The sequence below is a fragment of the Neofelis nebulosa genome, chromosome 17 (genome assembly GCF_028018385.1).
Source record: "Neofelis nebulosa isolate mNeoNeb1 chromosome 17, mNeoNeb1.pri, whole genome shotgun sequence".
Classification (NCBI taxonomy): Eukaryota; Metazoa; Chordata; class Mammalia; order Carnivora; family Felidae; genus Neofelis; species Neofelis nebulosa.
Genome location: NC_080798.1, coordinates 52,769,325 through 52,786,023, shown reverse-complemented (window position 1 = coordinate 52,786,023; position 16,699 = coordinate 52,769,325). Strand labels below are relative to the sequence as shown.

General features: G+C 39.3%; 1 protein-coding gene across 1 annotated transcript in view; it reads right to left on the bottom strand.

Moving 5' to 3' along the window:
• WWOX (WW domain containing oxidoreductase) overlaps window positions 1-16,699 on the bottom strand; it is a 304,629-nt gene that overhangs the window by 3,863 nt on the left and 284,067 nt on the right. Inside the window, exons 7-8 of the mRNA XM_058707328.1 lie at window positions 6,628-6,813; window positions 498-762 (exon numbers count right to left, since the gene is read on the bottom strand). Of these exons, the coding sequence (XP_058563311.1) occupies window positions 498-762; window positions 6,628-6,813 (451 nt within the window). The remainder of the gene's footprint in view (window positions 1-497; window positions 763-6,627; window positions 6,814-16,699) is intronic.

The window sequence follows — 16,699 nt, the reverse complement described above, 5'->3', positions numbered from 1 at the left end:
ACAAAAAGTTTTCCAGGTGAGGTTCACATCCATTAAAAGAAGAATTTAGAACATCAATTATAGATTCCTAGCTGAAACAAAGGAATCACTTCGGCTGATAATTCAACAGTCACCTACCCATGTTTTTCACCTACTGACACAAAACACGGTTTTCAAGTACTATGCCTTCTGAATAACAGCAATTAAAAAAAAAACACACACACACACACATCAAAAGAAAGCAAAGCATCTCCACCAAGACTTCAAGCCATCCTTAACGCAATACTGGAAAAACCACGTTTTCTATCCAGCCCTCCAAGACGCCTTTAGAGAAACAGCTATAATCTAAGTCAACTGAAATGTGTTCGAGAGCCCTCACTGATGGCTTTAACGGGCCGAGGACGTGGCTGTCAAGACCAGACTCGGCACTACCGGAGGAGAGAAGCTGAAGAACACGCATGTGTCCATTAAGAGCGAAATGAAGGTGTCTGTGGCGGCGACAGAAGCCATTCACTTACCATGGACTTGGTGAAAGGCCTGGCCAACGTAAACAGCAGCGTGTACACCCACCAGTTACGATGAATGGACGAATACAACATGTTTCCAGGGTGCACGGCATTCGACGTCACCCCACGCGGGGACAGGCGGCGGTGGAGCTCATTGGAGAAGAGAATGTTGCACAGCTTAGACCGGTTGTAAGCCAGCATGGCCCAGTAGTCATTTTTAGATGGAGAAAGGCGGCTGAAGTCCAGTTTGCCAGAGGAATCGTTAATATCTGTGAATCTAAGCGACACAAAACAAAAAAAAGATAGGAAGTATGACATGAAGCAGTCCATCTCTGACTCCTGATAATAATAGCATTTTATTTTTATTAGAAGTCTGAGGACACCACCACAGAGGCAACTGAAAACCCAACTGGGCAAATGTAGAAACAAAGTCTCCCTTAGAAATGGACAATAGTGACTGGACACGATAAAACAGCAGCATCCGAAGACAGACTACATTAAGGGCCCAAACTCAGAAATAGGGCAATCTTAACACACTGAACACCCCCTGCTTCCAACGTGTATTTTTCAAAACCTTCAACAGGAAGTTCAAGGATAATTAAATTAAATGGAAAAGCATCTTAAATAAAGGACTACAGCTTTTGGAAGCAGAAAGATATCACATTCCTAACCTTTGACGGGGCTTTCCTGGGTTATTTTAGCCAACGCTTGAGTCCTGTATATTTTCATTTGATCCCCCAAGTAAATATAGATGAGTCTTGCTGCCCCCAAGACTCTCTTCGAGATTAAAAATTAATGATTATAAAGGGGTTATAACCTTGGTGAGGTGCCATCAATAGCCTTATACGTTTAAAAGATAAATGTAAACAAAGCCAGAATGAGTTCTGGCAGACTCTACTGTTTTTAAGTATACCCATGGCATAGAAATACACAAATCAAAGTAAGTAGTTGATGTTTTATAATTGGGTCTGACGGAGTCATTAAACACCAGCTGTTTGTTTCTTTTCTTTCTCTCTTTCTTTTTCTTTCTTTCTCTTTCTTTCTTTCTTTCTTTCTTTTGAGTAACAGCAAAGTAGTGACTGCCCTAAAAGAAAAAAAGGATCATAACAAAAGGAATTTTCTGGAGGTTGATCTCATCCTTGTTAAAGACTCCTCATAGTTTCCTTCATTAAATTAACTCTGAGCATTTGCACCAAGTAATAAGGAAATATAAGGAGAGGCTATGGAAACAAAAGCAAAAGGTAAAATGAAAATCATGGAATAATCTGGTTGTTCCTGGATATGAGCAGTTCAGGGTGAGCTACAAGGAAGGTAAAAGCAACCCAGGGACAGGTGAAATTCATATTTTCATGGAAATGAAATAGCCCTTCTCCAGGACTCAGTCAGTGACATCCAATTTCTAGTGTTAAATGACATCGCCGCTCTAAAGTCATCAACAAGGCTGACGGCCAGAAATGTTATCACGGATGCAACAACAAGACCCTGAAACTAATTGTTGGCTGCCTGTTTCCAAGTCCCCAAACCACAGGAAGTGCCCAGACTTGCGAGCTTAATCATCAAAAGCACTGGAACTTAGCGGGAAATTTGAAAATTTATGGGGGCCTTTTTCTGATTGTGATAATGGCTGCCGGCAGGGGCCGGGGATGGTAGACGTCCTGCAATGCAGACGGAGTCTTGCTCCATGAAGATCGTCCCGCTGGACATTCATGCAGATGAAAAGCCCGTGTATAATTATCTGAGCCTACAGCCTGGCTGTGTTTTTTATATATATGCACAGTTTTGACATCCACTGCGTTTCCAAGACAGTAGTCCTACAGCCACGTACACGAAGAATGAATGCACTTTCAGATTTCATGGGTTTTGGTGGGAGGTGACGCTTGATTCCATGCCAGGAGTATTTCAGTCTGCAGTGCCACACCTGTTAATGGTCCGCATTTGTGAGTATCCCAATGGAGGTGACCGATGCATGGACATGCACATCTGATTACTTATCCTCCTTGTAGTCCTTCTCAAGTTAAGAAACATGCTATTTTGTTTCACATTTATTTTTTTTCTTTCCGTTACAGTTAAGCGAGCATATTGAATTAAAATGCATTTATGCAGGGAAGTTCTATTATTTCTGAACTTTAATCCAACGTAGTAATAAGGTATTACAGAAGAAGACTGTTGACAGCTCAGTGACCCAATGTATGGGCCATGTCTTAGAGATTCTACCTACGCTGTGCAGAAATAGTATCAAAGACCCAGACCACATCTGCATGGTATGGGACGAAAACACCATCCTTCTCTTACTCTCCACTCTTTTTCCATCACCTTTGCAGGAAACCAGTCTTGGCATCTGTGTTTAGCCTAACCCAGCCTGAGTGCCATTTCTTCCAGGAGGCTCTACCTAACTAGCTCTTTCACCACTTGTTGTCACAATGATTTCTTGGGTGGCAATGGGGGACAGACTGAAAGAAGCCATGCAGAGCAGATTGAAACACTTGTTTCCACGGAAATGAGGTGCCCACTCACCAGGACCCAAGCGGTGATATTCCTAGTATTCAATGGCCCCACGCAGCTCCCTGCCAACATCGGTAACAAAGCAAGTCATGCCATCTTTGCATTTTATCTGTATGCTGGGGACTGTGCGCTGTGTCCTGTGTGCCTCTGTCCTTACCGTGCCAGAGTGCAGGCCATTTGCTCACCTGGCTCCCCCAATGAACTGTGAATTCTTGGAAGGCAGACAGTAAGCGTATTTACGCCTACTGCAGTGCCCAACGCATAGCAGGGACTAAATACAGGATTAGAGAATTAAAGTTCGATCCTGGGTTCAGAATTCCAAACTAAGTGCCAAGCTTCCTCTGAGCCTTGCTCCAAAGGCAAAATTTAGCATTACCTTTGGGTTCTCTATATCCCTCATCAATATTTGCATGTGGCACTTGTACAGTTTAGAATGAATTCCCTGCTTTGGTTTTTGAGGACAACACGGAAGTCTTTCATGTGGGGAGCACCAGGTCAGTTAAACTCCTAAGAGGTGGGAAAGGTATTCATTCCTAGTCCTTAATCTAGAAACAAGGCAAAAAAAAAAAAAAAAAAAAAAAAAACCCACAAACAAAAACAAACAAACAAACAAACACACCAAAAAAATCCACCATGATGGGAAATTAGGTGGAACCAAGTTGAAGGAGCTTCTCAAGTTGGAGAAGCACAGCTAGGAAATAGGAGGCCCACGCTTTGCAAGCAGCCCCCATCCATGAGCAGATCCCCGATTTCCTGCCCTGCTGATCTCCTGGGCAGCAAACCCATTTTTCAGGTCTGATTAGCTTGTATTGACAGTCCTCTGGAAAGCAGGAAGGGGGGAAAGCCTTGGGACCCCTCTGAGCCAGGGCAGGCTTCCTGAAAAACGACTGTGTTCACCTCTCTGCTCAAGAGGCAGTAAAACAACCCTTCAAATGCTGCCGACTCTATTTTCAACTTGAAGAATTGACAAAGCCACACAATAATGTCTTAATAGAATTATCCTCCTTCCAATACAGCAAAATGTGACCATTTTGCTCTCTGGACATCAACATTTGTTGTTTGAGGGGACCTCTGTCTTGTATTTCTATATATACTGCTCCCTTATTTTTTTTTTAACGGAGGATTTTTAAATTACCAAAAATAATTAGGCTGGATTCTATGTAGACAAAAGCTAGTATGTTCAAAGAATAGGACAGAATTTGCCTCCGAAGCTGTGTACGTGTGTGTGTGTGTGTGTGTGTGTGTGTGTGAGTGCGCACGCAGCAACTTGGCCCTCAACACAGCTGCAGCCATTCACAGTTGTTCAGCCAGCCCTCCGCTCTTTTCATTCTATTTTAATTGTTATCTGAAAATTTTTCACAGCAAGGAAGTCGAGTTCTCCTTTTCATATGATGTATTTTAGGTATGCAGAAACTGCATTCACTCGCTCAGACTCCAGATAAGTAACTAAAATACAGTGAAGACACGGGGAGGCTAATAAATATTTTGCCTGGGGGCAGTCTGGTATAATATTTTCTGCAAACATAGGACTTTATTTTTCCCCTAACAGGGGGTCTTGACTCCAACGAAGAGATTCCGCCAAGGTTTATGGAGGTAATTAGATATCAACACTTCCATTTTACAACATGGTTTAAGGCTCTGGGTCCTTGAGCAGTGAGTGAGTGCTTTCCCAGGACTATGCACCCAGTATTCACACTACCTCTAGGGCACCACAGGAGGCCATGCAAGTGTAATAAACAAACCAGCTTGGGGGAATTAGCATTTTGTAAAACACACACACACACACACACACACACACACACACACGTGTGCGCGCAAAACACACAAAACACACAAAAATAGCCCTTAACATGTGCAAAGAATGACCAGAAAGCAGAAAACTAGGGCCAATCACCAGACAGGAGAGGGCCTGATAACACATTTCCGGAAGTCCTCGTCTCTAAACTAAACTGGGTCTAATTCAGGAGACCAAGGCCCTTCCTTCCAATTCCTCTGTTAAATGAAATTAAGATTCAGATCTCCAAGGTAGGCTCGAATTACGCTGAAGTCAAGGAGAGAACAAAGGCAGCACGTGAAATACCATTTGAGATACAGATTTACAAAGCGAAGCAAGAAGCTACAATTCAACATAATCTCCCATTAAATACCAGCTCATTTAAACATATCCCGTGGTGCCCTCCACATCTGGCAAATGATTGGGACTGGCAGATTTATTTCCGGAGCTCGCGCTCCCGCACCGGCCCCCACTCCTGAGCAGGGCCACTCCACTTTTTTTTTTTCCATGAACCTGGTGTGATTTGCAAAGATAAGGATGTCCAGATTTTGTTACCACCTAATTACTAGATGTTTCGTGTCTTTTAACACGGGGGAGGATTATTACGGGCATTTTCCTTTCATTTCAGCCCTCATAAATGTAAAATGGTAAAAGCAAATCTATCTGCAGTATGTCACTTCTACTATAAGCCCCTGTGTTTGGGAGTGATAAAGGGTTCAGGCTAACCCTTGGCTGGTCTCTCTCTTCCCAGGGGTTACATTTTATGGAAGCGTGATTAAAAAAATAAGCTTCATTCTGGGTCACTAAAACATTTCAGGACTTAAGACGGAGAAGAAGGGGGAAAAAATAGGCCCCTGCACACTATTCTTTTTTTTTTCCCAGCTACTTTGCTAAGAGTGAATGCTTCTGACCACACCAGGAAAATCTCCCCCACCCCACACATTAAATCTAGCCTCGCCCGGCGAGTCCTTTGTCTTCTTCGATCACCTCTCTTTAGACAAATAGTTGTTCATCCAACTCTAGAAACAAATACGCTGGAAATAAGATGAAATTTTCAAATGCCTTTCTAGTCAATTGGATATTCTCCTAATGGTAACGGAAGAGAAGTGCCATCTGATGTTTTAATTGAAATTTTAACCAAAAGAGGCATGGCCAGATTTCTAATATGTTCTAACTACAGTACTTCCCTTTCTACAATTACACAGCTAATGTCGGCATTGAATTCCCTAATTTCTCATTATAAAACAATTGGATTTCATCTCGTGGTCTTTAATTGCATTGTTTCTCCTGCTGGAATAACTGCACATTCTTCCTGGTGAGGTGTTGAAGTTGTTGAATGACAAATCAATAAAAGGTCAGGCATTCAGATTTAATCAATTATTATCCCATCTCGAAGCAAAATCAATGAGGGGCTTGAAGCAGAGTTGTGAAAACCATCTACATTGCTGGAGACAAAACCCCCACGTCACCACCCTCCACAATCTCCAAAACAGAAAGACATCAAAAAATTAAGGAAGCCAGGTTGAATACACCTGAGTGGCGTTACTGAAAATTACTTTTAGGAACAGAGCCTTGGGGGGACACTGGCTGGCACGAGGAAGGGGCCATGGGAACAAAACAGCAGATTCTGGGGCACCTGGGCAGCTCAGTCAGGTGAGCATCGGACTTTGGCTCAGGTCACCATCTCTCGGTTCCTGAGTTCGAGCCCCGTGTCGGGCTTGCTGCTGTCAGTGAGGAGCCTGCTTCAGGTCCTCTGTATCCCTCTCTCTATGCTCCGCCCCTGCTGTTGTGCTCTCTCTCATTCATAAACAAACAAACAAACAAACCTTTAAAAAAAAAACCCAAACATATCAGATTCTAACCCACCTATGGGATTCTGAGGAGACCACAACTACTCGGGCAGGAGCTGAGCGGCACAAGACATCCTGAAGGAGTTGGACAAGGTAGAAGTGTCCCAGGTGATTCACCTGGAAGGTGGTCTCCAGGCCGTCCTTGGTGAGGCTCCAGGGGAGAGCAAAAGCCCCCGCATTGCACACAAGCACATGAAGGGATCTGCAAAACAAAATATCACCGTTATGCGGACATAAACACTCTAAAACCAAGGATATCCCATTCCCTGATGGGAACAACCAATCTTTCACTGTCTTCAAGATCCAGCAGCTGGAAAAGGGATCTCCTGCAATGTCACATCCTAAGCCACTCTGCAGGGGAAGGGCTTGGACTGGGAGTGGGCTGCGGGGACCCAGGGGGCTTCCTGGGATATAGGACTTTCAGAGCTGAAACCGGGACCATACTGGGCAAACTGGTCACTCAGGATGGATCTCAGAGTCTAAAATCTAATTTTATCTGTGCATCTTAGTTTAACCACTTCCTCACTTCTTCACCTGTAACATCAAAATAGCCCTTAAGTAGATGTAAGAAATTAAAGAGAAAATCTGCTATATAAACAACAATACAGGAACCAGCGTTTAATAGGTTCTAAGTAAGCACAGCAAGGGGGAAGTACTCTGTGAAAAACAGGCACACAGGGGTTCCTGGGTGGCTCAATCATATAAGCATCCGACTTTGGCTCAGGTCATGATCTCATGGTTCAGTTCCTGAGTTCAAGCCCCATATTACAGAGCCTGTTTAGGATCCTCTGTCTTCCTCTCTCTCTGACCCTCTCCCATTCATATTCTCTTTCTTTCTCTGTCTCTCCCTCTCTCTCTCTCTCTCTCTCTCTCTCAAAAATAAGCAGAAAAAAAGAGAGAGGCATACAATGTTTGAATATATTCCTTTCAGAGGTCAAATTACATCTAGACAATAGAAATGAGTGAGCCGTGGGGATGGGTAAGTGGAGGTCTATTGTACTGTTTTCTCCCATTGTGTTTATATTTAATTTGTTTCATAATAAAATTTAAAAAAAATAAAAGTAAACCTTTCATCATATGAATCAAAATCCTAAATCCTCACAGAGAAGTGGTGCTGGTGGGAAATCATCCTAATATATTAATAAAAATTGTTAAAATGTCATTTATTCAAGGCTACCCACAGTGTCTGCAATTACAATATAAAAGCAAAATATAGAAATAAATGATATATAAAACTGGGAAATAATGTAATGAATTTGCATGGGATGCATTTGATAGAATGCTACACAGCCATTAAAATGATAGATCCTTCAACCCTGTAAAATATGCATGCTACAAAACAAAAGATATAATATTGCATGATCACACAAACACACACACAAAATATTTACGAAGCACAGCCAAAAGTGTGAATAGGAGTTATCTCTAGGGGTGGGTGGAACCCAAAATGTCTTAAATTATCTTCTTTCTGAGTTTTAAGTTTGACAAAATAGGAGCTATATGTATTTTTCTTTCGCCTCTTGTGCTTGAGGGGTCATATCTAAGAAAGCATTCCCTAACCCAACATCACAAAGATACAGTTCTATCTTCACTCCTGAGAGTTCTAGCTTTGGTTCCTACATTTAGATCCATGATCCACTGGAAGCTTAACATGGATATACAGTGAATGCAAGCAATAACTTCATTCTCTGGCAGGTGGGCGTTCCAAGTGTAGCTTCGTATGTTAAAAAGACTAGTCTTGCCTGCTTTGAATTGTCTCAGCACCCTTGAGGAAGATCAATTGACCACCTGTAAGAGTTTATTATGGGACTCTCTGTTATATTCTTTTATTATGTTAGTTATATTACAGTCTTTATTACTAAGGCTTTGTAGTAACAACAACATACATATATATGTAACATTTTATATATGCTGTAAACATTTTACATATATATAGTTATATGTATTTATATATATAAATATAGTTATTGTTGACAGAGAAGGATATTGCACCATAAAGCACCAGCTATGGAATCATGGGGGGCTAGGGAGGGAGAGTGAGAATATCAAGCAAGTTCCTCAGTCTGCCCAGAACCAGAGCCACCTCAGGTCTTGATCTCAAGACCCTGAAGTCTAGACCTGAGCCAAAATCAAGAGTCAGATGCTTAACCAACTGAGCCACCCAGGTGCCCCTATGGAGTAAATTTTGAAAACTGGGAAATGAGGGTCCTTCAACTTTGTTATTTTTCAAGCTTGGGTTGGCTAGTCTGGGGCCTTTGCGTGCACATAAAAAGTTTAGAATCAGCTCTCAATTTCTGGCAAAACAGCCAACTGCAATTTTGGTAATGTTTACATTAAAATTACAGATGAATTTTGAGAATACTGTCCTCTTTACAATATTAAACGTCTTGATCTATGAACATGGGATGTCTTTATATGCATTTAGGTCTTTAATTTCCTTTTACAATATTTTATAGCTCTCAAAATAGAAATTTATCACATCTTTTGTTAAATGTATTCATAAGTATTTTATTCTTTCTGATGATATGGCAATTTGCATTGATTTCTTAATTTAATTTGAAATTGTTCGTTACTAGTATATACAAATATAATTGATTTTTGCATACTGATTTTTTATCCTCTAATCTTGCTGAAATTATCGATTAGTTTTCTGAGTCCTTTTTAAATTATCTATTAGTTTTAACACTTTAATGTGGGTTTCTTAGTATTTTCTACACATAAGGTCATTTCACCCACAAATAAAGATAGTTTTACTCTTTCCTTTCCAATCAGAATGTCTCCCCCTACCCCAATTACTTTGGCTGGAATTTCCAGCACAATATGGAATGTAACTGGTAAAATTTGATATCTGTGTTTTCTTTTCTGATCTTAAAGGTAAAGTATTCTTGGGAATGCAAGCTGGTACAGCCACTCTGGAAAACAATATGGAGGTTCTTCAAAAAACTAAAAATAGAACTACACTACGACTCAGCAATTGCACTGTTAGACATTTACCCATGGGATACAGGTGAGCTGTTTCCAAGGGATACATGCACCCCTATGTTTATAGCAGTACTATCAACAATAGCCAAAGTATGGAAAGAGCCCAAATGTCCACCGATGGGTGAATGGATAAAGAAAATGTGGTGTATATATACAATGGAGTATTACTCAGCAATCAAAAAGAATGGGATCTTGTCATTTGCAACTACGTGGATGGAACTGGAGGATATTATGCTAAGTGAAATTACTCAGTCACAGAAAAACAAAAATCATATGACTTCACTCATATGAGGACTTTAAGAGACAAAACAAATGAACATAAGGGAAGGGAAACAAAAATAGTATAAAAATAGGGAGGGGGACAAAACAGAAGAGACTCATAAATATGGAGAAGAAACTGAGGGTTACTGGAGGGATTATGGGAGCAGGGATGGGCTAAATGGATAAGGGACACTAAGGAATCTACTCCTGAAATCATTGTTGCACTATATGCTAACTAATTTGGATGTAAATTTTAAAAAATAAAAAATAAAATTAAAAAAATTAAAAAAAAATTTTTTAATAAAAAATAAAATTAAAAAAAGGTCAATGTAAAGATTCTGAATTTCACTAGAGATTTTAATTTTGAAAAATAATAAAAAGAACAGTCTGGAATTGGAAAAAATGCAATATCTGAGATTAATATATTAATATATGTGTTTAAATATATTGGACACAGAACACTAAATAATTAAAATTAAACACAGACTTATAGAAAATACAAAAATGAAACATAGATACATGGAGAGAGAGAGAGACAGAGAAATAACAATGCAATAAAAAGAAAATTATAGACCAGAGCTTAAGAAGCATGTGGTAGATGTTTGTAGAAGAAAAGAGAAAATAACAATCCACAGATGCAATGAACACAGCAAAGCACAAATAGGATAAATACAAAGGCAACATCTTTTAAGCACATTACAGAATAAACAGCTAAAATCAAAAACAAGGGAAAAGAAATTGAAAAGGCCCTAGAGAAAACAAGACACATTGGTTTCAATAAAGCAAAGAATAAGACTGGCAGATGACATTTCAATGGAAATGAGGAAAGACAAAAATAAATATAATGATATTTTTAAATTGCTCAAAGACTGTAACTACCAACCTAGAATTGTATACCTACAGAACGTTCCCACCAAAAAGTAAGGATAAATAAAGACATTTTCAGATAAGCCAATAAGAAGACGATTTGCTGCCAACACTTCTGAGTAAAAGATAGAAACTAATTTCAAATAGTAATGGGTATGTAGAAGGTAATAAAGAAAAATATAAACATTAAATTGATGTACACATGTAACTTGTCTGTACAACACAATTGTAATATCTTTTAAAAATTAAACAATGCAACACTAAACCATCCTACACACCTAGAAAACTGATTGGAGGATTAACACAACAATCTGCACAACCTGAACCACAGAATTCAGCAGGTTCCCGGCACAGAGAACTGAACTTGGGGAGCTAGAAGCCACGAAAGGAAAGGAACCGTTTTTGCGGGCAGAGAGAGGATGGAGACTTGTGGGGGGGGGGAGAATACGGGAAAAGCACCCCACCCCAAAAGCAGCTGGAGAGAAAGTGGCAAATTGGAAACAGCCACAGGGACTAAACTAAAAAGGGAGAAAGGAGAAAGGAGAGGGTTTAAATTCCATTAAGACTGTAAACAAGGGGAGCGCAAAGGCTATAACTCCGCAGCTCGATAGCTGGCGTTGCTCTGGTGGCAAGGGCGAATCCCCAGGAACAGAGTGGGGTCTGGGAGGTTGTCGGGCCACACGGGGAAAAGCGGTTCCACTGCTGGAAGGACATCCGGTAGACTGTTGAAGCCACCTGGTCCCAGCAGACCCTGGAAGGCGGACACATTCACTGGTGCTGGGGCAAGATTGTTAAGAGTCAAGCCTGGTGCCAGATGTGTGTTGTGATTTTCCACAATCCCTGAGACGCTGCGGCTACACTGTCTCGCGAACTTTTTCTGGGGCAGGCTGGTACCTGGCCATGGTCTCAGGGCACTGACAACAACAGGGTCCAGCAGGCGTTCCTGGGTGCAGCCGATATTCGGCAAATGCTCATTTGGCCATTGCTCGGTGAGACCCTCCCGCAGAGGGGTGAAAGGGGCCAAAGCCGCAGTCCTTCCGAAGTAAGGGACTGGGGAAAACAGCCACATCTGAGACAAAACGTGGGAGAGAGGTACTGCCTGGGGCCTGGTCACAGAGAGTGAAGAAGTGGGAAGTGGACGAGAGCTGAAGACAGAGGACAGGGGAGCGATTGCTTATCCGGGAGAAGAGACTGGGTAACTGGGTGGCGCCATTTACACCTCTCCTGCCCATGCACACCAACGAGCACTGCAACGAGCATCCACCCCAATAGGCTAGCAGCACCCTCTAGTGGAGAGCAGAGCTGTTACACTGAGCCCCGTCCAATTGGGCCAACTTAGCTCTTCAAGAACACAAGTCTCACCGCTGGCTTAATTTATGGACAATATAGAACTACACAGAATGACTTCTAGGGGAAAACAAACGAATTTGAATCCTACTTCAATCTGTTAGCAGGTTCATCTATTCAATTTTCTTTATTTTTTGTTTTTTTCTTTTTCTCTTCCACAAGTCTTTTCTTTTACTTGAAAACTGAAAGAGAAAAAATTCATTTTTATTTTCCATTTTTATTAAAAATATCTTTAATTTTTATTACTATATTTTTACTTTTGTGTAATTTTTTTCAAATTCTACTTTACTTCCATCATTTTATTTTAGTCTACTTCAGTGTATTCACCTTTTCAAATTTTCTAACAATTTCCATTTATTCTTTTTTTCATTTTTTCTTTTGTTTGTTTTCTTTTTCTTGAAAGCAGAAATAGAAAAACTTCATTTTTACTTTCAATTTCTATTAAAAATATTCTTATTTAATTTTCGTTACTATGTGTTTTCCTTTTATGTAATTTTTTCCAAATTCTATCTTATTTTCATCATTTTATTTTAGAATACTACAGTGTATTGACTTTTTCAAATTTTCAAATATCTTTTTTCTTTTATCTTTATTCTCTTTTTCATTTCTTTTCTTTTTTCTTAAATACAGAAAAAGAAAAAATTCATATTTATTTTTAATTTTAAAAATATTTTTAACTTTTGTCCTACTATATTCTTTACTTTTGTGTATATTTCTTCAAATTCTATTTTACCCCCATCATCTCATTTTAGTCTACTTCAGTGTATTCATTTTTCAAATTCTCAATTTCCTTTTTTTTCTCCCACCCTTTTTTTTTCTCTAATCTGTCAAACGACTTTCAACACCCAGACCAAAACACACCTAGTATGTAGCATCATCTATTCGATTTTTGGTGTGTGTGTGTGTGTGTGTGTGTGTGTGTGTGTTTAATTTTTGATTTTAATACTTTTTAAATTTTAATACTTTAATTGCATTTTTCTACCTCATTAATAACTTTTCTCCATTCAAAATGACAAAACGAAAGAATTTATCCCAAAAGAAAGAGCACAAAGAAATGACAAACGGGGATTTAACCAACACAGATACAAGCAAGAAGTCTGAACCAGAATTTAGAATCACGATAATAAGAATACTAGCTGGAGTCGAAAATATATTAGAATCCCTTTCTGCAGAGATAAAAGAAATAAACAATACCCAGAATGAAATTACAAATGCCATAACTGAGCTGCAATCATGGATGGATGCAGCGGCAGCAAAGACGGAAGAGGCAGAACAGAGAATCGGCGATACAGAGGACAAAATTATAGAGAATAAAAAAGCAGAAAAAAAGAGGGAGATTAAGGCAAAAGAGAACGATTTAAGAAATAGAGAAATCAGTGACTCATTAAAAAGGAACAACATGAGAATCATAGGGGTCCCAGAAGAGGAAGAGAGGGAAATAGGGGTAGAAGGGTTACGTGAGCAAATCATAGCAGAAAACTTTCCTAACCTGGGGAAAGACACAGACATCAAAATCCAGGAAGCACAGAGGACTCCCATTAGATTCAACAAAAACCGACCATCAACAAGGCATATCATAGTCAAATTCACAAAATACTCAGGCAAGGAGAGAATCATGAAAGCAGCAAGGGAAAAAAAGTCCCTAACATACAAGGGAAGACAGATCAGGTTTGCAGCAGACCTATCCACAGAAACTTGGCAGGCCAAAAAGGAGTGGCTGGATATATTCAGGGTGCTGAATCAGAAAAATATGCAGCTAAGAATTCTTTATCCAGCAAGGCTGTCATTCGAAATAGGAGAGATAAAAAGCTTCCTAGACAAACAAAAATTAAAGGAGTTTGTGGCCACTAAACGAGCCCTGCAAGAAATTTTAAGGGGGACTTTCTGAGGGGAGAAAAGATGAAAAAATATATATAAATAAATAAATACCAAAAGCAACAACAGATTAGAAAGGACCAGAGAACACCACCAGAATGTCCAATTCTACAAGCATCATAATGGCAATAAATTCAGATCTTTCAGTACTCACTCTAAACATCAATGGACTCAATGCTCCAATCAAAAGACACAGGGTAACAGAAGGGATAAGAAAACAAGATCCATCTATATGCTGTTTACAAGAGACCCACTTTAGACCAAAAGACACCTTCATATTGAAAATAAGGGGATGGAGAACCATCTATCATGCTAATGCTCAACAAGAGAAAGCCGAAATAGCCATACTTATATCAGACAATCTAGACTTTAAAATAAAGACTGTATCAAGAGATGCAGAAGGGCATTATATCATAATCAATGGGTCTCTCCACCAAGAAGACCTAACAATTGTAAACATTTATGCACCAAATTTGATGGCACCCAAATGTATGAATCAATTAATCACAAACAACAAGAAACTCAACGACAGTAATACCATAATAGTAGGAGACTTCAACACCCCACTCACAGCAATGGACAGATCATCTAATCAAAAAATCAACAAGGAAACAATAGCTTTGAATGACACACTGGACCAGATGGACCTAACAGATATATTCAGAACATTTCACCATAAAGCAGCAGAATACACATTCTTCTCCAGTGCACATGGAACGTTCTCCAGAATAGACCATATACTGAGACACAAATCAGCCCTATGTAAGTACAAAAAGATCGAGATCATACCTTGCATATTTTCAGACCACAATACTATGAAACTGGAAATGAACCACAAGTAAAAAAATTTGGAAAAGTAATAAATACTTGGAGACTGAAGAACATCCTACTATAGAATGAATGGGCTAACCAAGCAGTTAAAGAGGAAATTAAAAAGTATATGGAAGTCAATGAAAATGATAACACCACAACCCAAAACCTCTGGGACACAGCAAAGGCAGTCATTAGAGGAAAGTATACAGCAATCCAGGCCTTCCTAAAGAAAGAAGAAGGATCTCAGATACACAACCTAACCTTACGCCTTAAGGAGCTGGAAAAAGAACAGCAAATAAAACCCAAAACCAGCAGAAGATAGGAAATAATAAAGACTAAAGCAGAAATTAATGCTATCAAACAACAACAACAACAACAACAACAACAAAACAAACAGTAGAACAGATCAATGAAACCAGAAGCTGGTTCTCTGAAAGAATTAACAAAATTGATAAACCACTAGACAGTTTGATCAAGAAGAAAAAGGAAAGGACCCAAATAAATAAAATCAAGAATGAAAGAGGAGAGATCACAACCAACACAACAGAAATAAAAACAATAATAAGAGAATATTATAAGCAATTATATGCCAATAAAATGGGTAACCTGGAAGAAACGGACAAATTCCTAGAAATATATACACTACCAAAACTGAAACAGGAAGAAATAGAAAATTTGAACAGACCCATAACCAGTCAGGAAATCAAATTAGTAATAAAAAATCTGCCAAAAAACAAGAGTCCAGGGCCAGATGGCTTTCCAGGGGAATTCTACCAAACATTTAAGGAAGAGTTAACACCTATTCTCTTGAAACTGTTCCAAAAAAATAGAAATGGAAGGAAAACTTCCAAACTCTTTCTATGAAGCCAGCATTACCTTGATTCCAAAACCAGACAGAGACCCCACTAAAAAGGAGAACTAGAGACAATTTCCCTGATGAACATGGATGCAAAAATTCTCAACAAGATATTAGCCAACTGGATCCAACAATATGTTGAAAAAATTATTCACCACAAGCAGGTGGGATTTATACCTGGGATGCAGGGCTGGTTCAATATCCGCAAAATAATTACCGTGATTCATCACATGAATAAAAGGAAGGACAAGAACCATATGATCCTCTCAATAGATGAAAAGAAAGCATTTGACAAAATACAGCATCCTTTCTTGATAAAAACCCTCAAGAAAGTAGGGATAGAAAGAGCATATCTTGAGATCATAAAAGCCATACATGAAACACCCAAAGCTAATATCCTCCTCAATGGAGAAAACCTGAGAGCTTTCCCCTAAGGTCAGGAACAAAACAGGCATGTCCACTCTCGCCACTGTTACTCAACATAGTATTGGAAGTCTTAGCCTCTGCAATCAGACAACACAAAGAAATAAAAGGCATCCAAATTGGCCAACAGAAGATCAAACATTCACTCTTCTCAGATGACATGATACTCTACATGGAAAACCCAAAAGATTCCACCAAAAACTTCTAGAATTGATTCATGAATTCAGCAAAGTTGCAGCATATAAAATCAATGCACACAAATTGGTTGCATTCCTATACACCAACAATGAAGCAACAGAAAGAGAAATCAAGGAATCGATCCCATTTACAGTTGCACGAAAAAACCATAAAATACCTAGGAATAAATGTAACCAAAGAAGTGAAAAATCTATACATTGAAAACTGTAGAAAGCTTATGGAAAAAATTGAAGAAGACACACACAAAAAAAAATGGAAAAAGATTCCATGCTCCTGGATAGGAAGAACAAATATTGTTAAAATGTCGATACTACCCAAAGCAATCTAAATACTCAATGCAATCCCTATCAAAGTAACATGAGCATTCTTTACAGAGCTAGAACAAATAATCCTAAAACTTGTATGGAACCAGAAAAGACCCCAAATAGCCAAAGTGATCTTGAAAAAGAAAACCAAAGCAGGAAGC